Source organism: Copadichromis virginalis, linkage group LG16 (genome assembly GCF_057382275.1).
Source record: "Copadichromis virginalis isolate Kocher_CV1m ecotype Utaka linkage group LG16, C_Virginalis_male_GT1.1, whole genome shotgun sequence".
In the NCBI taxonomy this organism is placed as follows: domain Eukaryota; kingdom Metazoa; phylum Chordata; class Actinopteri; order Cichliformes; family Cichlidae; genus Copadichromis; species Copadichromis virginalis.
Window position 1 is genome coordinate 17,857,001 of NC_140633.1, and position 26,601 is coordinate 17,883,601.

At 38.5% G+C, this 26,601-nt stretch overlaps 1 protein-coding gene across 1 annotated transcript in view; it reads right to left on the minus strand.

Annotated features, from left to right (window-relative positions):
- Nucleotides 1-26,362, minus strand: part of clybl (citrate lyase beta like) — a 68,297-nt gene extending 41,935 nt beyond the window's left edge. The window contains exon 1 of the mRNA XM_085435663.1: nt 26,281-26,362. Coding sequence (XP_085291789.1) covers nt 26,281-26,324 — 44 coding nt within the window. The 5' untranslated portion in view covers nt 26,325-26,362. The remainder of the gene's footprint in view (nt 1-26,280) is intronic.
- Between the last annotated feature and the right edge of the window lie 239 nt (nt 26,363-26,601).

The window sequence follows — 26,601 nt, forward strand, 5'->3', positions numbered from 1 at the left end:
ACATCTTTTACTATAAATTTGACCTTTAGATTCAAGATCCTAACATATGTATACTTCAAAAAGCACTGAGAAAAAGGACTACACATGAAGGGCTTTTAGATGGTGCACTATAAAGTACTTCTCACTGTGACAGAAACGGTAAGCAGTAACCAGAGTTGAATGAAGATTTCTCATAACAGAGTGAACATTGGTATTCTCTCATAGTCAAATGTCCAAAGCCAAAATCACACGATATGCATACAGGACATCCCTCTTGTATACATGAAATTGGTTCAACCTGTCAATTTCATCAAGTCACAAGATGGCAGAATGATATCTGACTGTGCTATTTATGAGGCACTACTATATTATAATTTGTCCACGTCAAAGCCTGAATGGTCAGTCTCTTTAAAGAGGAATTTTAAGTAATAAAGCTGATACTCCCCATAGTGTTGTAATGACAGACAATTCATTCTTTTAACCAACGGGGATGCCTTTTGCCCTCGACTTCTGCCCAGCCCCGAGCCTTTAATTAAGACTGGCTTAGGCCTGATTGATCCTGACACACCAGGAAGTTTCTTGAAAATCTTACTGCCAAAACCATGGAAGTATTATATAGGCCACAACCCCCCAAAGCATCCCAGAGCCCCTCCCTACATGCCACATAAAAAGGACTGTAAGCTGAAAGCCCTTCTAGTTGGTCCAGTGGGACCCTGCATTAATAAGGTATGCCTGTACATTTTGCATCAGCCCTGAACGACAACATCTGGATTCTCGCTTGTCTAAGTAAGTGATTAGAGTTTTTGGCAAGTATAAAAACAAGAAACAAAGTAAACAAGGGCCAGAAATACACTTCTTTCAATCATTTTTCTTAAGTATTGTTTTCACTGGATATCAAACTTGAGATTGCAAATTAGCTACAAAACTATTATGAAATTATTTGCTAATATAAAGCAAGTTGTATCCGAATTTAATACACACATTCATTTATAACCTTGTGAATTCCAGCAGTTTCTCCTGAACAACAGACCTAAAAACACCACCACATCATTAAATCAACAACACATTTCCTGTAGCAAAAGCTGTGATGCAAATAGGAAGCTGGGTAGTAAGATTGTCAGAGCTCTGTGTTCGGCAGGTGTTGCGCACCACATGGAGAGAATTCTTGTACCGGCTTTCACCGCAACACAGCCACTGATGAGTCAGTAAACCCCATGAAAGTGCAAGAGCTCTACAAACGCTGCCTTCATTTCATGGTGTTCCCATATTCCCCCACACCAGAACTGTTTGATAATGTAAATTTTACAAATAAAGTAGATTATATGCAGATTAAAAAACAAAAATAAATAAAGCACAATACTAAAATGTCTAGTTGACAAAAGGATGAAAATGTAAATAAGGTTATAAAAAAAAAACCAATTACATCTTATATCCAATTTTTTTCTTTGCTGAATGTAGTCCAGATGAACTCCTTTAACCTTCTACTGTCTGACAGAGCCTCATGAAAATTCCTACAACATAGATGTGAGGATGGGACTGATGAATCAAGGACACTCTCCACCTGAGGACCTTCCGCATGTCTATTTAAGTCTGTGTTTTGCTTTCATAAAACACAGTAGGTAGCGATTAACACACATTTCCCTGTGTACCACAATTGGGTTTGTTCGCTATTTACATATTGTGGCGATCTGACGCCAAACTGCGTTTTTGTTTTTCTTCTCCTTTTTTAATCTTTAAATGAGTGTTCAGCTCACACCTACATCTAATCTTCCTATTTACCATGGGGATTCCCTACTCTTTCTAAATGTGGCACTGCTAAAAGCCAAAATGGCAGCTTCCTTATAAAGAAGTGGCAGAGTAGGTCTCCCTTTGCTCTCAGTGCACCCGTTAGCTTAGCACCTATCGCTGGCTCTGCAGGTAGTCTCGATCTTGTGGAAAATATGGGGAGTCATTTATTCCACGCTGTGCAGACCTTAAATCACCTGGGAACTATGGCAAACACTAGGAGTCATATACACACTTCTTTTCCACATACCCAGAACCGATGCAGCTTATACTTCATTATTATTTTATCATATTTTTTGGATTTTCCCGACAAAGTCTTTGATTTCGATTTTTGCATTGTGTTTGTAATGCACCGTTTATACTGCGGCATTCACTGTGTGTGCTCCTGCTTTGTACCATGCTTGGTTCCCTAAATTATAGTGTTGGTTTGGTGTTTTAATGTACGTTTCATGGTGGAGTGATATTCTAAAATCTTCAACTCATTTGGGGGAATAACCTAGTGAAAGATCTAACTTTGTTAGCAATCACATCAACTGGTTCCACAAAATAAAAAATTAAAAAATTAAAAAACCTAAGAAAACTGATACACTATAATTGGCAATATATATTGTCTATCAGTACCTAATAACAAAGACATTACTTTTTACTCACTTCACTCTCTACATGTCAAACAGCAGTTTGTAAGATAAAGAAACCATAGGAGTTCTGAAACTCACCAAATCTGTTATTATACATTACCAGCACGTTGAGTGCTGGTTAGCCTGCTAGCTTGAGGCCTGTTTGTATATATTACTCCTTATTCTACCTGCTGAACCTTTAATGTCTGTAACTGTTTTGCATATTGATGTAAATATTTTACATTTATTTTGCTAATGGTTACTGCCAAGATGCATACTTTTTGATATGTGTATAAGTTACAATTAAGATTTGTATTAGACAGTGTAATCTTATTTAAGAAATCACACTGTAGACACACAGCATGAATAGAATTGTCACAGTATAGCATAGGGGTGGGCGATATAAACGAATTATGATGGAAAAAATATAAATTTGGCCAACAATAGAGATTTTGACTATACCGCTCTATCGCGATAGCGCATGTTGATGATGTCATCAAGCTGCGCCTGTTTTGGTCGAAAGCATCGCAGTGGCTACAACAATTATCATCTGCAAATTATGCTGAGAGTCATAGCAAAGAGATGAAGCACTTTTGAAATATGGGGAAAGCCGAAAACTGCGCTTCCTCCACTTCCGTAACATTGATTCATTAATGTTGAATTCTCTCGCAGCTGCTCTATGTTGCAGTATATTAATAACTAACCTTGTATTGTGGATGAATGATCTCAGTTGTTCTCCTGACTGATGTTTGGCCCGTGTATAGTATCCTGCTATACGATTGCATTTGTCCCCAACCACCAGAATCCCTCGCGTTAACTTTTATCGAGTGGAAAAAAGTTGGCGTTCATCCTCCAGCTTCACTGTGCTAATGTTATGCTAACATCAGTGTTGGTCAAGTTACTTGAAAAAAGTAATCAGTAACTACTGATTACTGATTACTTCCCCAAAAAAGTAATCCCGTTACTTTACTGATTATTTATTTTCAAAAGTAATTAATTACTTAGTTACTTTTTAAAAACACGATTTACAACCTGAAGAGGTGATAAAGCGATAGATCTTTCAGCGCAATTCTACTTTTTCTACATAATGCATCATACAAAATGTAATCAAATGGAAAAGTCTCTTTTTTTAAACTTGTTTTATCAGTTTTAATCTTTTAACTTTATGCATCAAGCAAAAATTTAATTATATGCAACATTCTCTGACTTGAATAAATTAGTTTAACATTGAAACCTATTTTCTGCACATTCCAGCACATAAAATATTTTTTTGTGTGTGTTTACACTCACTCTTTCAAATAGATGCAAGTAAAACACAGCAGAAAATAAATAAAGTCAAAGACTCAGCGGTCCTGTTGCTCTATTTTCACCTGTAAAGCAGGACTGCGGTAGGCGGAGGTTTACCCTGGTGCAGGTGTGCCGCGGTCAGTTGAAGAATCCGCGAGTTTCTCTGTGAGTTTCCCATTACGTCGTTGCGCACTCGGTGCTTGCTTGGAAGTTTAGGGGTTTTTTTCGCTGTAAAAAGAAGTTTTCTTCCCACGCACGATGGACGCTAATGTTTTTGTCACTTTTTATGGAATCAAACTCAAAGTAAGGTCAGTACTTCCACGCTTTAAACGCTGCACGCTCATACTCTCTCCCACAATCGATATGTGATCCATTGTTGATCTGCACACAGCTGTTGTCACTAACGGCGCACTCGCTTACGTCACTGTCGTGAGACATTCTCGCAAAAAATCACGGTTTTAGTAACGCAGTAACGCAGCGTTACTACGGGAAAGTAACGGTAATCTAATTACCGTTTTTGCAATAGTAATCCTTTACTTTACTCGTTACTTGAAAAAAGTAATCAGATTACAGTAACGCCTTACTGCCCATCTCTGGCTAACATAGCTGTGTTGCTAGCAATCACGTAGCACAACATTATATACCAGGTAGTCCAACTTCAGTAACCCTGCAAACCCCACTGCTGTTTAGTTTTCTGTCTTCATTATTTTGGAAGTGGTAGCAGAGCTGTACGTTTTAATTAGTTTCAAAAATCTCTCAGTCAGAACATGGTATGTCATGTTTAGGTGGAAACTAGTGAGCCAACTTCCCGTTAACTTCTAACTCCGTTAAATTTAATAAATTCTGTTTTCATGGATGCCTGGGTGTTAAACTTAATTGTTACACCTGGTAAAGCAGCAACGCTGATGATTTTATTAAAGATGAAAGAATTTAGACTGTTTTTAACTCTCAGTGTTCGTTTGACTTTGGGACCTGAAGCGGACGGAGTTTTGGACCCAGATTACTCCGCGAAGGTCCTCACTACGGCAGCCGTAATGCTCTGACAATCCATCAAGCAGTGCGGCTTGCCAAAGTTGTACTAAAACATTTTTTAACAGATTTCTGCACGCCAAAATCGGTTCGAGGTCAGTAAGCACAACCAGAATTCACACATAAGGCACACTCTCGATTTTTGAGAAAATTAAAGGATTTTAGGTGTGCCTTATAGTGTGGAAAATACATTATACAGAAGAAAAGAATATATCGCGATATATATCGTTACCGCACATGCTTCAAATTATATCGCAATATGAATTTTAGGCCATATCGCCCAGACCTAGTGTAGCATACTGTGAATGTTCTTTAAGAGAATAAAGACATATGTCTAAATGTGGACTAAGACTATTGTTATACTTGCAATAACTGAAGCAGTAATAATGTGTTAGTAGATGCAATGCTTTGAAAAAAAAAAAACATTAACATAAGCCCAGTTTCAATGTTAAAGGTCACAGGGAAACATCAAGACCCAGCCTTGGACTATTTCTCCATTAAGGGTGTGGTGTGAGGGAGGGTGGGAAATAACCAGTGCCCCTTCCTTCCCTTACTGGGAGGATCATGGAAACTAAACTCTGAGTTACATTTTCACTTTGTTTATCATCAACTTGTGTCAGGACCACATTAAATATTATACAGGTTATAAACTCACTTAAAATATTAAATCAGGTCTTTTAGGCATTTTAATATAAAAGTGATCATTTTTTTACTCAGGAAAAAAAGTATATTAGAACAGTATATAACAGAGCTGGTAGCACGTGGGTATCCCCTTTTAACTGAGTTGAGGACTTCAGGTTTAAACTATATTGTTACTAATAGTACATGCATTTATTGTTCTTGGTGTTAAGTTGGTTGATCAGATTTATCATACTAGAAAGGCTAGCTTCTAAAAACATGGCTGTGTGTTAATTCACACTGTACAGTAAGTTTTAGTTTTAAAACAGCCTTTATTTGCAGCAAGGACCATGACCAGTGACACTTTTGAAGCTGGACAAGTTGGACGAGTCACCAGTCACTGCTGCCCAGTTTCATATAAGCCAATGTGTCAAAAGCAGTGACAAAAACATCCACGTTTGTAATTGATGCTGAAGTGATTGCGTGCTAATCTGCCATGTGTGGATTGCAGAAAGAAAAAAAGAGAAAACTTCCATGCAAATATCCTATCATAATTTAACAAATACAAATATCGTGTGATCACATCACATGAGGTCAAAATCATGTTACGTATCTTGCTAATGATAATCACAAGAAAATAAAGGTTTCTGCCAAACTTCATGTCATTGAAAAAAATGTTTTTTCATTTTCTGCTAAAGGCCATAATTTTTTCCCTCATATTTCGAAGTTTATCTCTGAGTGTGGCTCACAAAGGCCATCAGATGGATTTTTGACTTGAATCACTCTCAAACAACTGAAATGAGAGAAATCCAACAAGGAAATGAGATCCTATTTCAACAACACAAAAATGTACAATTTGACTAATACTGCTACTGCAATAATCAAAACTGCATGTGGCCAAAAAGCTGTACTTTAACCACATGATGCTAATGTCTATTAGCACAGTAACAAGTCCCAGGACCAATCAACATCTCATTCCAATTTATTTGGTGTGACCATAACAACATATTTAATTGAAAGGTTTCAAAAAAAGCTCACGTCTTCCAGTTATTTTTAGGAAATTCAATAGACCTTACCCAGGGCAACCTAATGAAAAAACTAATATTCTTTAGCTGCTTCATTTTATAAATTCTACACTTACAATTACTGTTGGGTTTTTAGAGTTTGTTTTACAAATCAAAATGTATTTTAGTCACTGAATTATTGAGAAAACAAACTCCCGAAATACATGCAATGTTTAGGACAGAAGTAGTGGTGGTATCCCAGTAACTTTGATGAATGCTCAACACCCAAAAGTCGCTTCTGCTTTTACCCAGCTGTAACATATGAATGTGCCTAAAAGGGATATATATTAGGGATTTAATTTACTTTTGCAATTAGAAGAAGTAATGCCAAACATATTAATATAAGATGCCGAAAGAAAAAAAATCACATAATTAGGACTTTTCTCATAACTAGTACATAATAGCTGCAATGCATCATGATATAATCTTAGGATATCAATGACTATCCTGGTTAAATCCAGTCTAAGAATGACGTTCTGACTATGAAAGCAAATCTGGGACCCAGTGCTTCAGTGACAGTATTATTATTGGTGATTTCTGAACACAAAAGAAATGTAATGCCAAGCTTGAAAGTTGTGAGCATAGTAAAACTGATCCAATGCTGAAATCGAGCAATAGCAGGCGTCAGGTACAGGAAGCCATTAAGAAGATTCCATTTGGAGTTAGCAAAAGTTTCCTGATCAGTGCAGAATGGGTGTTGGCATGTTGTTACTGGAAATGTCTGTTGATTGACACAGGGCATGAGGACTGACGTGCTGTTTTGACTGGACTGCTGCCTAAAGATCAAAGTGTTCCACAAATGTTATGATATGGAAATCTTTATAAATCCACAGATATATGGTCATTTCACAAGGCCGAGTTAACTCTTATTATTTATCCAATTCCTGGTGAAGTTAAGATTCAGAAATGTATTTCAAAGATACAAAAATATTTTAATGGAAATTCTGACTTATGAAAAATTCTACTTTAAGCTCAGAAATCTGAAAAAAAAAAAAAAAAAAAAAAAAAAAACCTGGCCAAGTATTCACTTCGGTATTGGTTTCAGGCTTTTTCCTTCCTTTGGGTCCCAGTAAAACAGGATTTCAAAAGAGCCTTATCACCGTCATTCTCTTAGAAAAGAACACAGTAATGGAGACCGGATGTACAAGCTTACACTAGGTTAGGCTAACATAACGAGGAGTGAAGAAATGCTTTGAATGATGCTTTGAAAAAGGAAGAGCTCCTGTATCGCCCCCCTGACCTTCCCACTCCACTTCCTTCCTGAGAAGTAAAAGAATGCTGTGTCAGGTTTTATGAATTAGTAAAGACGTGTATTTTAACTTCCCCATAGCAGATTCCACAATTAATTCCCGCATGCTCCTGTGAATTGATTACAAATAACAAAAATGTAATGGAAAAATGGCATATTAAATTTAATGAGTTAACTGAAGCCTTCTTTAGACAACTATTATAGGCAACATTTTTGAATGTTTGCTTGCATTGGGCGATGGGTTCTATACTACAGCAGTTTTAAATCAGACTAAGATCCCACACCATGTAAGACTTTGTGCACTGCTGAGAAATAAAGCTTTTCTTCACATACACTTTGAGCATCTACAGAAAAGTGTGAAACCTGAGCGTGTTCCATGAGTTGATTTTACTACATGAAAAAAATCACAAAAACAGTGCTCATAAACCGGTACTGTGTATTTAAATTGCCAACAAATAAATAACTGAAAATATTAAAACAGATCAATAAATGAAGATTAAAAAGAAGCCAAACAATAAAAGTGACTTTTCAAAAATGCTCTACAGTCATTTTGTCAAAGTGGATAAAAACTTCTGTCCTATGCAATACTTTGTCATAAATAAATAACAAAATACATCAACAGAAAGACATCATGGTATTTAGAAAATGAAAGCGTAAAACAAAGTGGTTAGTGATATGTGGTGTCTTTTTGCAAGTGCAGTGGGGTTTTGGTTGGTGGCAGAGGTGGTAAACACATGGTTTTGTTTCTTTGGTATGGTTAAATTTACTAGGTTTAGTAAAATTTCATGGTTTGGGTTTCACAACTTTTAGCACTTGTGAAAGGTTTTCTGCCAGAAAGACAAATTTCTCCCATTTCTCCTCCATTTTCATGGTTTTCATGGTGTGGCCTATTTAAATCACAAACAGGTGGGTCCTATGTGCATTAACAGTTTTACTTTTACTACTACATAGCCATGCTACAGTATTGTTTAGTCTGTCATTTTAGTGCATTAGATGGTTGCTAGGCAAAATGAGGATCATAAAGCATCATTCATAAGTCATGATTTGTGGATAAAAATGTGATGCCATTGTTGCCAAATTAAAATAATACAATACTTTTAGAAGTTGTTGTAGTTGCAAAAACACTATGTTGGTCATTGGTTGCTAGGTAACATTATACCATCTAACAGTGATACAGACAACCTTCAGGGGGGCTAAAGCTACACCATAAACTTGGAGGTGATTTGCAGCAACTGGTGAAAAGACAAAACAGAAGGTCCATGAATTCAAGCAACTATGTGCACAATAACTGCTGGCGATGGACGTGGATAAGAAACGCTTTTCTCAACTTCGAGGCAAAAGACTGAAGTAACTACCAATGAGAGTCAGAAATACCGTTGACTGACATATAACCAGGTAGCCATATTTCACCCAACCAGAGCTTCTGGCAGAAATGATGACTCATTTCAGCATGATGACACACAGCTTGACTCATTCATTATTCTTGTCTTAAATTTTAGATATTCCAGGCAGCTGGAATATATTAAATTGATCAGCCATCAGCTTCAAAACCAAGTGCAATGACTAAACCTCTCCAGTGTGTTTGCAGCTTATGATGTACCTGTGTGACAAATTTTGTTACTGCCATCCTGATGATCTCAGAGATTTAATGTATTACAGCAAGATAAACCTCCGTGAATTTAAAATGTTTAGGGCAATTGATTTTTTTCCTTTTAAGTAACACTGCAAAATGACACGTCACCACCACTTGTGGTACTGCCGCTTCCACCTGAGAAACTTGGTGGCCTGGGTTTCAATAGTTTCTGTCTTCCCCAGGAACTAGAACAATATCATTCAGCAGGTTTGTGATCAATCTTTCTAAATCCTGTTGGTGGAATTCCATATTAAAATCATATTCTATGCCAAATCTTCACTATGGCAGATTCAGTAAGAAAATGTGCAAATGACAAATGCCTATCGTCCTCATCCAAAAACATAAAGCCAAGTCAGAGGTTATATTCTTCCTTTTCAAAATGTAGCATTTTAGTCATTAGCATAGTAACAAATATCAGTGACATCTTTAGTTCACACCTCCTAGTTGTGGAACAGAGAATTCACTTCAAATACTGTGTGTTAAATACTACAGCAAATATAGTATTTAACAAGGCCTCCTAAAGAAGGAACAGCAAGTATTCCTCCACTTTAAAGTGCATTCTGGCTTCACAATCCAAAGAATAAAACCAAATTAATATATTTCTTCCCATTTATATTTCCTTGTACATCTCTTTTGTTCCTTTCTTCTCCATCTTTGCAGTGGCTAACCCAGTCCAACACAAGGTCCCTACTTTGACTGTGGCTTCATCCTGTATTTTCCAATTATCACCTTTTAAAGGCCAGCTGGGTGCATTCCAAACCATCAGGGGGCAATTCCATTTGCATTGCTCTGAGACAAAGTCATGCACAAGTACTTTCATGCTTAAGTTCATAACAGACAGCCTGAATGGAAGTTATAGGTGCAGCTTAAAGTCATCCCGATAGAATACCTTCAGCCAAGTAAAATGCATGAATGTGAGAGCGGTGTGACTTTTAAATAAATGTTATAAGTTAAAACATTTGCTTGGTATTTGAAATCCCCAAAAGTTTGCAATATAAACACAGCACGCAGCTTCTCCAAACTTTCTCATTTTACACTGATCAATGGAGCTCTCCTGTGAGTGAGACTCTGTTTACAATTTCAGCTCATTATGCTGATTTTATTCTTCTTCTTCATTAACCTGATTTTTAAGCAGCTGGAGAAGTATTTTACATTTGTTTTATTTAGGTCAGTGTTTCACACAAGTTGAAATTCCCCCAAATTAAACGGCTCTTCCCTCTTCCGAAACAACCATCGCATGTGCGTGTATCCATGTTTGCATGCATGTGTTGTTTTGTGTGGTGACGGGTGGGGGAGTAAGGTTTCGTTTGCTTTGCACATTAATGAACACTGCATTCTCTGCCTGCCTTTAGGCTCCTTAATGCTGGCTCTTTAATGCTGGGCTGTTCACTTGTGTAAACCTGTGTTTGATTTCTCCTTTTCCCCTCCCTCTCGGACTGCATATAGTAGCATTTAGCTGTGAATTAATTTTCATGTTTGGATATATCCTGCTGAGGTGTGATGCCAGTGGTGCATAATCAAAATCTGCAACACTACACATTGGTAGATAGGCCTTGTGGGTGTTTTCACTGTGCAGATCTGTAGCTGGGTGGGAAAAAGTAAAGGACAGAGTGCAGTCAATGGCCAACACACAGACACAACAGAAGTCAGCAACAGGACAATGGACATTTAACACAACTGAATAAATCTATTATTTTATGGTGGGATCTGGAGCAAAGGATAACTTTTGCAGTGTGGTGTGCAGCTGTGAGTGTGCCTGTGTGATAATGCACATGTCTCTGGCCGTGGGACAAGACAAGCACCCAAAGCCACAGCTCAAACACCAGCAGCCCTTAACATGGTGTGTCTAATGCTCCTATTTAGCGTTTGGGGTGCAGTGGCGCGTGGACTGAGGTTTTTGGGAGGGGAGCGTGGATAGCACCTAGCCTGACAGCTGTGCCCCAAACTGAAGACAAAAGCCTGAGGAAGTACCGCATCAGCGAAGATGGGACTAAAAGGCATGGCAATTTGCTCGTGGTCTGGCCTATACTGCCATTTAATTCGGTGCATCATCCACCATTCATGCAAAATATAGCCCAACAGCAAACACTTCTTTTGTACACCAGAGCTTAAGCTGGTAGGACATCTTTAACAAACTCTGTTATTTAAAGAACAGGCATCATGTGGTACATTTAGATCAAAAGTAGATACACAAACTACAAATTCATAACAGACTTTCTTTTAGACAAACACAAACAGACAGAACATAGGCCACCTTTTGTGCATCACGTTTTTTTTGTTTTTTTTTTTCCACTGGAGTTTGTAATCCTTTGATTGGAGGGAGTCTCTTTGTCAATCCATGCACTTCAAAGCTAAGCTAATATACCATGCTGCTTGTGTTTGTGTGTCTATGTGTGCAAGTCTGCATTCAAGTCTTTAACATTTCACATCAAGGAGCGTTTTTTTTTTTTTTTTGCTTTGTCTTTTGTTTAAAAAAAAAAAAAACTCGACTGACTGATCGACTGATTGAATAACTGATCGACTGATCAGAAACGAGGCTGTCTGTCAACTAAAATTGTGAGTTTGAGGGCAGAGTTATGCTAAAATCTATTTAAAGCATTTAGCACCCAGGATTAAATTTCATACACATTAACCCTTTATTGCCATACACAGAGGTACCTCCTTTTCTGGGTTAGACTAACAGAAGAAGAGATAATTACTTGTTTGCTGTCACATCAACTATTAGGTGATAATTAGGCTGGGCGAGAATTTTAACTCGCCTAAATGGTTTGTTTGATCTGAACACGTGTTCTCAGATGGATGTCTGAGTATCCTGCATTAATTATTGTAAATTGAAGTATTATCCAGCCTGTTCAAAGATGGATGATGCTGATGCCTCAGTATGCAGTTCTCCTCACTACGGGGTGAAAAACAAATATTTCTTTTGAACCCACATGTCTTACTGTAAGATAGTTTTGTAAGTAAGCATAGGTGGGTGTGCAGATTTTCTCTTATGTTTTTAATCACTGTGGTAGGTTTAGCTTTGGTGTGAATTGATACTAGCTGTGAACTTTACTTGGAGCTGAGCGAGGCAGATGAAACGTTCGTAAACGTGAAGTGTGGATGGAGAGGTGCTCGCAAAGGGGTGGTGCTGCTATTTCTGGCCGCTACATCAATAACTAGCCCTGCAATAAAATGGAAAACTAAATATTTAGAAATATGTCTTAACATCAAAACAGGAAACCTATCCATGCCTCGCATAAAGGAACTACCTTTATTATGCCCTTGTGTCAATCCACACAATTGCAGAGATGTCAGAGGATTGAAGCTGACTCAAAAATAACTACTGGTTTAAATTAGACCATCAAACAGCCAGCTGCTGATTTGTTTCCTGTGTGTGCGCGTGCACATGTTGGAGTGTGGATGTGTGTATGTTGTGGTTGGATGGTGCACTGAGGGAGAGGACCGAGCAGGTTTCTGACCTCTCACGGGTGCAGAAAAGTGATTGCAACGGAGTCAGTTGACTAAAACAACAATGTGTGCAATAGGCCATTTCAAGCAAACTTTAATACATACTGTAAGACCTTTTAGTCTTATGCGACAATATTAAGAAGGGTCTAAAACTGGAATTTTTATGTCTAAACAGTAAACTATTACAAGTCATTTTTAAGGACAATTCCACAAGGCAGGGTCCTCCCACTCATCTTTTATAATCAAGAACATCAAGAAGAAATGCTTATTTTCTCTTAAATGAGAGGGGCATTGTTGATACTCCACATTTAATCTGTGACAAGTGTGTTATACCACAAGATACTTGTTTATTAGGTGAACTTAGGTGAAATGACCTACTTTTTTTCCTGTCATCCATCAGATTAGTTGTGCCTCGTCTCAGGTTGTGGCCAATTTCTGTTTTAGCAAGAAGCAACATAGATTTTCTATTTGCGCTTTCCAAAAATTCTTTAAAAAAAAAAGAGTGGACTTCAACCAAACCCTACCCTTATGCCCAGCCTGAGGGCAGGTCACCTGGTACGTGTTTAGTCACGATGACTTTTTATAGCAATAGTCAGAGATGCCATTATCCTGGGTTGTTTTATATAAAGCGTACTCAAATGATGTCACTGTTAACTTAGTCTCACCTGTTATGTAATCAAATGTCAGCATATGGAAAACTAAAATGGTAAAAAGCTGCGTGCAAGTAGGTCGGAGATTTCGAGAGAAAGTATTTTTATAGACAGCCGAAGGCTAAACAGATGAGAACATGCAATAAGGCTTTCTAAGGAGCTGCTGAACTTTAAATAACAAAGCACATGGTTTTCAGAATAAACCAGAAAATTTAAAAAATAAATAAATAAAAGCCAGTTGATGATTCTGGTAAAATTTTCATAAAAATCCCTCCATAACAGGAATTTTTAAAAATCCTGCTAACAAAAGAAAACAAAAAATCAGCACTCTTTACATGTTGGTGCATTATTCTGATGCAAAAAGCCATCACTTTATTTATTTGATCCAACAGTTTGTTTTCTTCTTAGTAGCTTCCATTTACAGCAGCCGAGATAGTTTGATCATAGGTTTGAATAGCTGCCCCGCGCCCTTTAAATGGATAAGTGGAAGAAAAGGGATGGATGGATATTATTCACTCAATTAGGACATCTTAAATGGAAAACACTGCCACTGCCAGTGTGATAAGACTGTTCCAACCTTGTCAAATCAAAAGGTAAAAGTGTCTCTTCTGACTTTTTAAACATTGTTTATTTGTATAATTGTTTTGCCCGCAATGTTTGTTTTTGCTCCACAACATGAGCATGTGCTAATAGTAAGGGTTCTGGTGTGCTGTAAAGCAAACCCTATGTGAGAGTGTCTGTGTCTTTAGAGGGCATTAGTAGAGGCATTATCTTGTTGAGCCAGACAGTTCAGTAGTAAACCCTCTGGCAAAGGGCCTCATAGTAAATTCTGATGGTACAGCACAGTAGAGCCGGAGTGTTGTAGCCTTCCTGGCACAGAGATATGGGTCGTGCTAGACTGTCCTCTCCCTAACCCCAGCACCACAGCCCAAACCCTGATGAGATTAGCTGGCCAGCCAGGCGCTCAGTGGTGGTAAAACACAAACACCACTGATTATGTGAACATTAAAGTCTGATCCCCTCACACTTTAGCTCAGATCCCCTTGTGCAGGGTCACAAGTGGGTCAGTAAAATGACTGTGCTGCCATTTGCAACCTACAGTATATGTCAACGCGACTTCTACCTTGGCAGCCACCGTGGACTTTGCTGATCGTAAACAAACGGAAGACTTATCCTGCGATTAGCGATTACATCATCAGAGACACGTGCTACCACTTTTAGTGGGTGAAGAATGGAACAGCAAAACAGCTGGCTTCCCAGAATCTGCCAAATAATGGTGTTTATTTCAGGAAACATGACTGCTTGCCCGACTTTCTTGACAATAGCCCAAATCAATAACAGGCCAAAGATTTTTATATTTCCTCGCAGAGACAAGCTTTTGTGGGGTAGGTGAGTAAACACAATGCTTTGTCCATTTATACTCTGTTAAATCACTACTAGAAATGGGATTAGGCAGGTTGGTATGCCAAGGTAATCACCCATTCAGCAGCAGCCAGAAGAAAAGGCCTCCTTAAGGAGAAGGGGTGGGTTTTATATAGCCGAGAGCTTTGATTACTGCCCCGTCTTAAAACCGCATCCGATGAGTAAAGACATGCACTGGTCCTCCCCCACATTTACTGGGCAAGTTGCCCTCCTGGGTTCCTGTAAATAAGTGATGTCACAGCGCTTAATGATGCCCAGACTAGACTCAGCGAGGTCCTGGAAAAAGGAAAAAAGAAAAAAAAAAACACAACCAGCTTCATCACTATTATAAGCATGCTGCCCTACTCTCATTTTGTGCACTGTATCTTAACAACATCAAGTGTACTCTTTCTAATTTTATGACACTAGAAAATTTAGCCCTCTCAGAAAAAAGCCAAAACATTATCCTCATCTGACGTTCCATTGTTCTCCGGGTAATGAAGATGTTCCCATGATAAGCAAGAAAGTTTCTCCAGGCTTTCTCCCCATCTCCAACGACGTAGACTGGTAGTGACAGTTGTTTCCAGTTGCTACATATAAAAGGGCCCATCATAAAGCCTGGCTAGAGGAAACAGGATAAGCGCTTGAGCCAAGGCAGTAAAAAGCTCTCTGGGAACTTGAAAGCCACACAAATGAAGTCTGCGTCTGCCATCTGGAAACAATAAACAAACAAAACCCAGCAGCCAAACAAACACCACGAACGGCAGAGAGCGAGAGAGCGAGAGAGAGAAAGACACCAAGAGAGAAAAAGCGAGCCAAAAAGAGAGAGAAAGAGAAGTGAAATCTGGCTTTAAGAGTTTGAGAGTGTAAAAAGGGAAGGTATCAATGTTTAAATGTGTGCAGCATGCATCATTAGCAGACAGTGATAGGAAGACAGACACAGAGACAAGCCTTTGTATAAAATATCCTTTGATGCTGGGGAGATGGTCCTGCTGTTTGAACGTGTGTGGTACCACTGAAACCTGGTTCTAATGAAGTGTAGTGCTAACAGGAGGCTGCCTGTCTGCAACCAGTGCTGGTGCCAGGGATTTGATGAGAAGTTATAAAACCAAAATTTCCAAGTTTGAAATTCTGCAAAATACCAAAAACTCTTTGCTTCCCACCCAAATAAATCATATTTTTCTTTCCTTATTTTTTAAAATTCGGGTGAAAGAAGAATAAGTTATCTACTCCTTTCACCCGAAGGCTTAGCTTTAAGTGTCGTTAAATTTTAAATTTTCTATGAATCATATAGAGTGGCACACCTTCTTGAGAATACACTCAGGAATACCAGAGTAAACTTCATTACATATGATAGAAAAAAAGGTTCAAACTCGACAAACTTATGATCAGATTAAAAACGTGTGGTCAAAGCTCACCGTGATGCTACTAAACATTTTTATACCAAAACTCAATAATTAGTTTGTGACGTAGAGCAAAATATCAGACATCTAAAGGTATTTGATGCCACAATGCAGAAAATCAGGTTTTCTGGGCAGTCACTTAGTGACAGTGTGTGACTATTTAATGAGGGAAATTCATGAGATAAAGCTTCACCTTCTAATAGACTAAAACTCAGAAGCTTCTCTAAAAGACTTTCTCATAAGAAGACCCACTGTCAACACTGACACCGAGGGGTTAATCAAAGAACTGCAGCCATGTGGCCCCAACACTGACCCTTACAGATACTTTCACATATAGGCATACATACACATAAGCTTCCTAGCGCAAAATGATACAGGGAACAGCGCTAACACATACACCACACACACTCAATCCCCCCCTGCTGTGCCCAGTTAGCAACACTTTGCTATAAAAGCAGGCCTCTTACTCATTAGTTTGCTGTGTATCAGACAGGAAATGCTGGGTAAATTACACCTCATCGCGCTGGAACTAGCCGACCATCACCATGGCAATGAGCCAACCTTGGTGCCGTGAGAAGACCTAAACATGATCGTGGCAGAGGAAGACGTGATGAGACAAGATATATCATTCCCTGTTAATAACCGCTCAGTCCCAGTGACACAAATCTACTCCTACAGGTTTCTGAGTTGTTAACTGAATCCAAATCTCTATGAATTTAACGGGCCTCCAAAAAACTCTGGCCTTTTGACAGAGGAGCTAACTCCAAACCTGGAAGTAATATCCTGCCCACACACAACTTTGACTGCTACCCAATTAATGGTACATGGGCTAAACAGCAAGAACCAAACAGAGTCTGTGTGAGAAACTGTCAGTCATCTGTACAATATATGCTTCGGTAGAGTTAAATCAGTTGTAAGTAGGTTAAAACGAGTCATGGCAATCAAAAGAGATTGAAATGACCTATAATTTGGCTTTTAATCAATCAAAAACATGCTGATCATGATTTACTGATACATTTAGTTTTTAACAGCTTCCACTATGCCACTTGAAACCTATATAATGTATGCATTACATCCATTTTCAGCGGTTAGAACTAAAATACCTGTACGTTATACTTTCATCACAGCACTTGGATTGGCTCACATCTCTAAAAAGCAAAAACACAAGTTTCCCCACTTTTGTTTTCATTAATAACAGAATATTTCCCCAGCTTCTCATTCAATTCGACCACCACGCTCAAATTCTTAACCACATAAACCACCCGCTAGCCAAGTCCACCGCATGTCTCTAGAACAAAATTCTTTTGTTGCATTGTTCACACATTCCTCCCTGGTCGTGTTTATACAGATGCAATTCCATGTGCGCACCGAGGTCGTAAGAAGTCCTACTCTGGAGCCGAAGATGTGCTATTGATCAAAGGCTTAAGCGCTAGAGCAGAGATACTTGTTTTGATTGGATTTTTTTTCCCTCCCCCTCTGTAGATACAGGTTAACATATCCATCTGTTGGCCGTATGGATCCACCTTGGTCAGTTAAGGGACAAGTGTAGGCCTCTCTACTCTGCCAGCTCTTCTCTCTCATCCCTGTTTACTCAGCTGGTCCCCACGCCAGTCGTCAGAGCTTTGTTTTCACACAGCAACATGTGTTAATGCTCTGTAACAGATTTCAAAGGCGAGCTTAGCTGGGTCAACAACAGGTAATAGAGCAATTTATTGATTCTGAGGCTAAAGTGAAAAGCCCCTACTTGATAGTCACTTTTAAATATAGACACTAATGCTGTATCAGTATAGTTGGTATATTTAAGTCATATCCTGTATTTTGGGGGTGTTGCATAATTCAGCTTGATAAAACACCAGCTCAGCTGACATATAACATGAACAGTAAAGAAAAAAAAAAGGTTAGATTTAGAAAAAAAAAAAACGGATAAAGAAAGGAAGGGTTTGATGTTACTTGACCAACCTGCTCACTCAAGGTCCCCACGGTTGTTTTCTTGCTTGATTGGATTACGGCCACACACCTTAAGCTCAGCTTCCACCACCAATCAATGAGGAAATGAAGTGTCAACACTCTGGTGTTTATTTAACACTCATTTATTTTCCTACCGGAAGCCAAAGAAAGCTCAGCCACAGAGGACACCAGATGAGCAGAGGGATTTTCGTTAGCCATTTAGAATTATTGCATATAACTGTATACTTCTAAGAGCATTACAAACACGGCTTTCTGTGGCGTGCAACTGCTAATTGCTTTTTCAGTTAATAAAATGTTGGTTTTTATTTTATTTTCCTTAATTGCTTTGCATGAAAATTCCTGTGGCATTATATAGTTTTGAAATTAAATTAGCCGAATTTAGTGTGAAATTACTAATGTATTCAGACTGAATAGCACTTTGCGCTACAATTAAGGCATTATAATATTAGACATGTATATTCAAATTCTGCATGTTTCTAATCTCTTTTATAACTTGGAATACGAAGCTTTTAAACTCCTGGCTGTGCATCCATATGACCAAGCTAAAAGAACTGGTAATGGGAAGACAACAGGAAGTCTGTAATGCTTCCAGTCAGCATGAAGTGCCATCAAAATAAAATTCTGCACAGTAGCTGCTGCTTAAAACAACTGGGGCAATTGAAAATTCCCCTCACAATTTATGCCAAATGCCACTTTATAAACATTCTAGCACGACTGCCAAGTGTCTGCGCTGCTTTATGCCCTTTCTCTTAATTGAAAACATTATAGGGGTGCATTACACTTAAGGATTTTATAAGCTGTGCTATAAAGCCCTAGCAGGCCCTGAGAGGGGAAACTGCCCATTAACTTATAAGGTCCAGGCCTTGGCTCTCTTAATTGACAACCTCTAGGCTACTTTCATCACTTGTCGACTTCATAGCAGCAATCAATGTTTCCTCCAGGATGCTGTTGCATCTTTGACACGAGGGTGTTTGTGACAAAGAGCAGTCTGCCGCCAATGCCAGGGCGAGGGCTCTAGGCTGTCCATAAAACAAGCACACACATTCCTCTCCTAGCTCCAGCCATCTGAGAGGGCTCCATTTAACCATTCAGGTACTGCTTCCCAGAGACACCAGTGCAAATTCACTATGAAACCTATTAAGAATGTGGACTTTTTAATACACCTCTGCAGTTCATATCAGCACAGATGAGAAAAACAATTTCTAAATGATCCACTAAAACAGTTTCTCTTATCAAAGTGGTATTAAAAACATGACATGCTAAGCAAATATTAGGTAAGATTAGGAAAGAAACTATTTTCTTTCAAACTTTTTCATGCTATTCCCACAAGCGAAAGAAGACAGACACACACACCAGACTGGCGTGACAGTCACTTCACACTCTAATGTGGCAGGATCATCAGCTTTGTGCCTCTGGAAATTAATATGCCTTGAATTAGAGCCACATGTCACGATGTTGTTGACCTGAACAGACACATTAATAGAATATTAAACTCACTAAAAGTTCTTTGTGACAAACATGCAAACTGTTTGAAGTGTCTCATTATACCTCTTAAGAGACATGCATGACAATTTACAAATGTAGGAAAGCAATAAGCAGCTCTGACTGTTAACCACCTGTCAATGGATCTCGTGAACCATCTAACAAAAACACACTCAAGTGTAGCAGCAGTATCCCAGCAATATAATATTTGAATTCTATGAACTTATAAGTCATAAGCAAGAAAAAGGATTAAAATCAAAAGAGCAGATTGGAAGGCAGCACCGGTCTTTTTTTGTTTGTTTGTTTTATGACAGTTTACATTTAAATTTGTTCATCCTTATGTTTTCCTACAGAAATTAACACAAACTATTGCTCCCCTTTTTCTTTAGTGGGGATAAATGACAGCAAAATTGAATTAGCTACATTTTTAACACATCATAAACAAACATTTAAATCCATTACTATGACAGATCCGCAGTTCATTTGTTAGCTGAAAAATCTGACTGAGTATTAACATCTACACATGGGTATCATGATACGTGGAGATGGAAATATTGCTTACATTTGTGTCTTGATTTTGGAATCATTATACCCCTCTTAACTATCCCATGACTATCTTATAACATTGCCCTTGTGTGCCATGGTTTACAGCAATATTGGCATGTTTTGCTGTGCTAGCTCGCAGGAGAGAGATTTTCAGTCAACTATTCTTCACCAAACTGCTCTCAAATGACTACACATACCTGGCAGTTTACACATCGACTTCATTTTCATTTATTTTGGCAGGAATTCCACACAGGAGTTCTCCTGTTTATATAGTCACATCTACTCTCAGTGTCACACACACTTTACATGTAATAAGATGCAAAATATTTAACACAAAATAGTCACATATACTGTTTGTTTATTTTGTTTTAAATAACTTAATAATTGTTATTTATGAAAATTACGACTATTCCTAGTCCATTTGCATTGGCCAAATATCAGTATCAGCTGATACTGGCCGATACTGGCATACAACTATGTCAGTGGCCAGTGTTTATTAGTTGTTCCAGTTTTCCACTGGTTTAATGTTAAAAAAGAGAACAAAATGGGAAATAACAAAAACAAAAAGCAAAAAAGAGCAAAAAGAAAATGAAAAGATTGAAAAAAAAAGACATTTATTGTTGCAGAGGATGAAGCCTAGTGACTTGGGACATCATCTTCTCTGTAGTACCACAAGCCTGACAGGTGCCACACAGGAAGAAGAGACTCCATTGTTATTATTATTTGGTAACAAACAACTGAGCTGAAAAAGCTATATGAGTGAATCTTGTATTATTTCCTAATTTAATGAATACCAATTACAAACCCATAAAGGCATACCCATTAGCTTAACTGGTTTTCGCCTCCTGTTAATTTGGCAATAATATCATGCTAGTAGACAATATTAAGAAGCGAAAAAGAAAAACATACCTGCCTAACAAGAGTACTGTCTCTGTAAGAATGTAAGTACACTAATGTGTTGTCAAACTTCTAGACAAATTCCAATCTTGATTTAGAATTTTATATGCTTTTATATGATGAAACACTTTAAAAGTATTTAAGTTGCTAAATTACAGACTGAAAATTGTCATTCTTAAACACAAAGTCATTATTAAAGTAATTTTCAACAGATCGCTTGTCACCAAAAAGAAATTACCTGCTTTTATTCTACTATTTGTAGTCTGGACATTTCCTCTTCTCAAACATTTGGGTAAAGTTGGTTGTTGTCATTTCCTACTCTGTGCTGTGCCTGTTGTTCAGGTACACACACCTGCCACTTCATTAGGTACAGCTGTTCAACTACTTGTTAGTCAATCACATGGCAGCAAACAAAAACATTTTAGGCACTTAAACATGGTCAAGATGATGTGCTGAAGAGCAAATCAAGTACCAGAGTGAAGACGAAAGGTGATTTATGGTTGTTGGTGCCACATTGGCTTGCCTAGATATTAAAAAAAAAAAAAAAAAAGCTGATGTACTGCAATTTTCACACCAATCCATGGGTTTCCAGAGAACGATCCAAAAAGAGAAACTATCCAGAGAGTGGCAGTTCTCTGGGTGAAAATTCCTTGTTGATACCAGTGTAGAGATGCACTGATTTCAATTTATTTGACTAATTCCAATTTCTGATTTTTCTGTAAGTGTGACCTGGCAATACCGTTGCATATATAGTCAACTTAAAGAGATTATTAAACTTCACGATCTCTCCAAATGTATATCAAGTAAACAACTGATAATAAAGTGCTCTTCTACTGAAAAGACATACTGATAAAATGAGCTGCTGTACACCCACGTTTACATGACAGGTTTTACTTAGCAAGCAACAGCAAGTTCCCCAGAATTATATAACAAAACAAATTTCAGGTACTTCCATCATTTTCTAGTATGTTTATAGCTTCAGCAGATAAACGGACGTCAACCATTTCTCTTTTTCACTCATCTCCATAATTTTCCCATAACTCCTTTGATCATTTGCTCTTATTGAGCCTGCTGCCTTCTAACATACTCTGGTCTCTGGTTAGCTTTGTCTTTAGCCACTTTTCCTGTGTTAGCTCCTTTAAAATGACCATATATAAGAGTCTCATTAGGTTTGTTGTAAGGAACATTTTCAGTTTCCCCCTGCAGTTTACTTTAGTGAACTTTCACACTAAAAACATAGCAAAGATTGTAAAAAATATTAGTTGATCTGGCGAGTCTCCATTTCTGCTGTGACATTCAGATGGTAGGGGGAGATTTTGGTGTAAACAACATGAAAGCATGGATCCATCTTGAATTGTATCAACGGTTCAGAATACTGATGGTCTAATAGTCTGGGGATATTTTCTTGGTACACTTTGGTACCAAATGAACATCATTAAAACACCACAGCCTACCCCGGTATTGTTGCTGGCTATGTCCATCCTTTTATGGCCACAGTGTACCCATCTTCTGAAGGGTGCTTCCAACAAGATATCACACATTGTGACAAAGCATCTCAAACTTGTTTCTTGAACATGACAATGAGTTCACTGTACTCAGATGGTCTTCACAGTCGCTAGATCACAATTTAGCACTTTTGGGATGTAGTGGAATGGGAGACATGCATCACAGATGCACAGGTGACAAATCTGCAGCAACTGCATGATGCTGTGATGTCAATATGGACCAAAATCTCTGAAGACTGTTTCCAATACCTAGTTGAATATGCGTCACAAAGAATGAAGGTAGTTCTGATGGCAAAAAAGTGTCTAAAGATAATAACAAAAGACTAACTGTAAAATGTAACAGGCACTTTATTCAATCAGGCGCAATTCCATAAATGTAGTTTTATGACTGTAATGACCAGTTTATGTGCACTGTATTGGTCTACCAGTATTCCAGATACTAATATCAATTCAGCACACATTTTCCACATTTAGAGGTTAAATTAAAAGAAACACCTCCACTCAGCATCACCACAAAGTACCACACCTAAAAACCTGAGTTAACCCTTGAATAGGGATGGGTATTGATAAGATTTTCACGATTCCGATTCCATTTTCGATTCTGTTTAACGATTCGATTCTTTATCGATTCTCTTATCGATTCTCTTTAAAAAAGGAGAACACTAAGGACGATTAGCTTAGAACATAGGTGTCAAACTCTGGCCCGCGGGCCAAATTTGGCCCGCAGCCTAATCACATTTGGCCCGCGAAGCCATACCAAATTACTATCAGAGCTGGCCTACTGGTATTATACAGCTAATATATATATATATTGTTTAGTATTAAGCTTTGCTTATTCCATATTCAGTTTTTCAGCAAAACGTGTTTGAGTCCATAAGAAAAGATTCATTCTTATATCTGGAGCAATAAATATATTTCAATAAATATTAACGTTAGCCCGCAACTTTGTTCCAGTTTTGAATTTTGGCCCACTGTGTGTTTGAGTTTGACACCCCTGGCTTAGAACTTTGTTTTATATCTTCTCTTTGAACAAGATAGAAATTTAGGAGTAACATGGCCTTACAAACCCAGCAGTGAGATCTTAAAGAGATCCAGCCTACGGCTCTTCAATGGGGTGTCACAGGGTCCCCAGGAAAAAAAATTGTAAATGTAAAATAATAAAATAAATATTCTTCAGTAGCAATAACAAAGTATAACATAAATTGTTCTGTGGCAATTACACAAGAATATCCAGTAATGTCCCTGCCCACAATTAAACACATTCACTTACCAAAATGAAATCGGGGGCATCTGCTGTGGCAAATGGGTTCAAGCCTTTTACCACAAACTTAGTCACTGCTCGGTGTCATTCATCTATCCTGGCCTGAAAGGAGACGCTACCGGTAGACTGCAGCGAGAGCTGCCAGCATCTGAGCCAGACTCTGTCTGTCTCTCTCATCATGGTCACCTAAATGCACAGTAATGGCAGGTTTTGTAATAAGGCAGATCGCGCTAACATAATATGCACTGTTATTTACCTGCCGCATTAACGGGAGAGGACGTGCAAACGTTACCGCTGCTGCTGGGTTGAGCTTCACGAGTCCGGAGCGGAATTAAAAACACGACATTCATTTAAGGTCATCGCGTGTTTTGTGAGCAAATGCTTTTGCATACTCGTAGTGTTTCCTCCCTTAAATTAAATATCTACTTTGCAATTATTGCAAGTTGCCCTGTTGTCATCCGTTCTCGTAAAGTATAACCAAACTTTTGAGCGTTTGAGCCGCTTACGCGCCGTGTTTCCTGCCAGGTAAATGACGCTCCGCAACGTGATGACGTCATTCGGGGCAACTGGAATCGATAAGGGAATCGTTTGCAAAAATGGCAAACAATTCCAAGGAATTGAAACAGTGGGAACCGGTTCTCAACAAGAACCGGTTTTCGATACCCATCCCTACCCTTGAAGAAAGTCCAGTTTATTGCAGGGCTGGTATATTGTTCCATTGATTTGATTATATGTCGCAAAAGTCATTAGCATTTGCATTTATCACAGCAGCATAACTGGAAACTGGCAACTTCCTTGCAACTAGGAAGGGAGAAAAAAATCAGTGGTTGCACGATGACTGCACTGAATTTTTTGTAACATTTACTCACAAACTCCCCATTAACTGAACGTGAAACAGCATCAGCACACAAGCTGAGCACAACTCACCTGCAGGACACCTCTTTGGAAGAGGAGACTCAATTCAACTGGTTGCCAACTGCTTGTATTCTGGTTATATTCCTATAATCAAAGTAAGGCTTCTAAGCACTTAGAGTATGTCACTGATGTGAGTTCACCTAGAATTTTGCTTGTGTCAGTGAGCAGGTGAAGATTAGTACACTAGCCTCATTTGAGTATCATTAATAAGAATGGCTCTCCGAGGTTGCACAGAGCTCCTTTAACAGTGAGGATCATTTACTTTTCCTCCAATTATGATGTGGTTTTGGTTTGATTTTCATATGAATATGCATCTTTTATTCATCACTCAACCACAGCATATCAAAGAAGTCTGCAACAGTGTAAAGTGATAGAGTATCCCATGTTATGCGTAAGTGTACAGCATTTGATATCCAGCATTTCAACTGGCTCCAGCATTTCTAAAGTGAGCACTGCAGGACGAATGCGTTTCTAGACTGGGCTTTTATCCACTGTCTAAGGAGAAAGGGGGGAACGTTGTCATTATGGGACTGTGTTAAATGTCTATCAAACAGTGCACATTTAGAGCAAAGGTTGACCTGTCACCATCTTCTGCTGCCTATGGAGAAAATTGCGATTCACCGTGAAGTCACAATTTATGACCGAAAGTACAGCAAAGAAAATGAAATGCAGCTACAGCAAAGCCAAGGTAGAAACTTATAAAGTTGCCAAAGGAAGGCAACTTTTCCCCAGGTTATTTTCAAGGAGCAGAATGCAACCCTGTGATCTAATCTTGTAAATGTGACACAAACATAAGAAATATGTGTCTTAGAAAAACAAAAACATAAAAAACAGGTGTGGTGATATATTTGGATTTTGATGGGAATTCATCCAAAGATGATCACTAGAGAGAACAGCAGTAAAATAACTTTTTCTTTAAAAGTTACGGGAAAGAAAAGGGGCAATAGTGGAGTGGAGGACGACTACCGCAATGCAAGAAAATAACTGTCAAACTTTTATGTTATTATATTTTCTTTGCAAAGTCGTCGGAAAAGTTGCATTAAAAAAAAAAGCAAATGTCCCTCACAAAAGCCAAACCTGCATAGCACACGGTCTGTGTTTAATGTTTTACTTAGTTATCAAATTACACACTACCTCTTGGCCCCAGTAACATTTTTACTTCGTTTCCCACCTCACATTAGATGTGCTGTAAAACTGCGACCCTGGGCAGAATGAGTCACACATTCTTACACTACATTACTAAAGTCGTTCAACAAATAACAGCCACGTTGCTACAATAAAAATAAACAAAAACTGTGTATTCCGTTATTTTGGAAAACGCAAGGCTGTAAAAACATGTTGCTACAAACACAGCTGCTTCTCCACCGCCTACAAAACAAGTGACATTTGACCAGCAGCTGCTAGCTGCACGCTATGAGCAGGAAAACCTATTCATAAAAATTAGCGCCTAAATATTTACAGTGTGTTTTGTTTTTTCCTCCTCAGCCGACAGGTCAAATCATCATTTTCAATCGAGATAAACTGAAAATAAATTGACTTACTGTGGGACAAGTTGTTTCACAGCTCTAGTAATGTGCGCCGCCATGTTTTCCGATGACGCTACAAGAGCAAGCGGCGATTGGCTTCACTAGCGGCGCGTGTGTGCAGCTTGAATCATGTGATTGGCCACAGCCTGGGAAGGGGCGTATCTGGAGTGCTGTTAGCACATGGAGTGGTAAACAGAGAGTAACTGGCTGAGACTGCTGTCGAGGATAAAGTGCAGCGGATGAAATATGTTTCCAGTCCAACAGTTGTGATAAAGTAGCAGAAATAAAGAGTAATTCAACAAAATAAGAGCAGCTGCATAAAAACTAAAGTCAAAG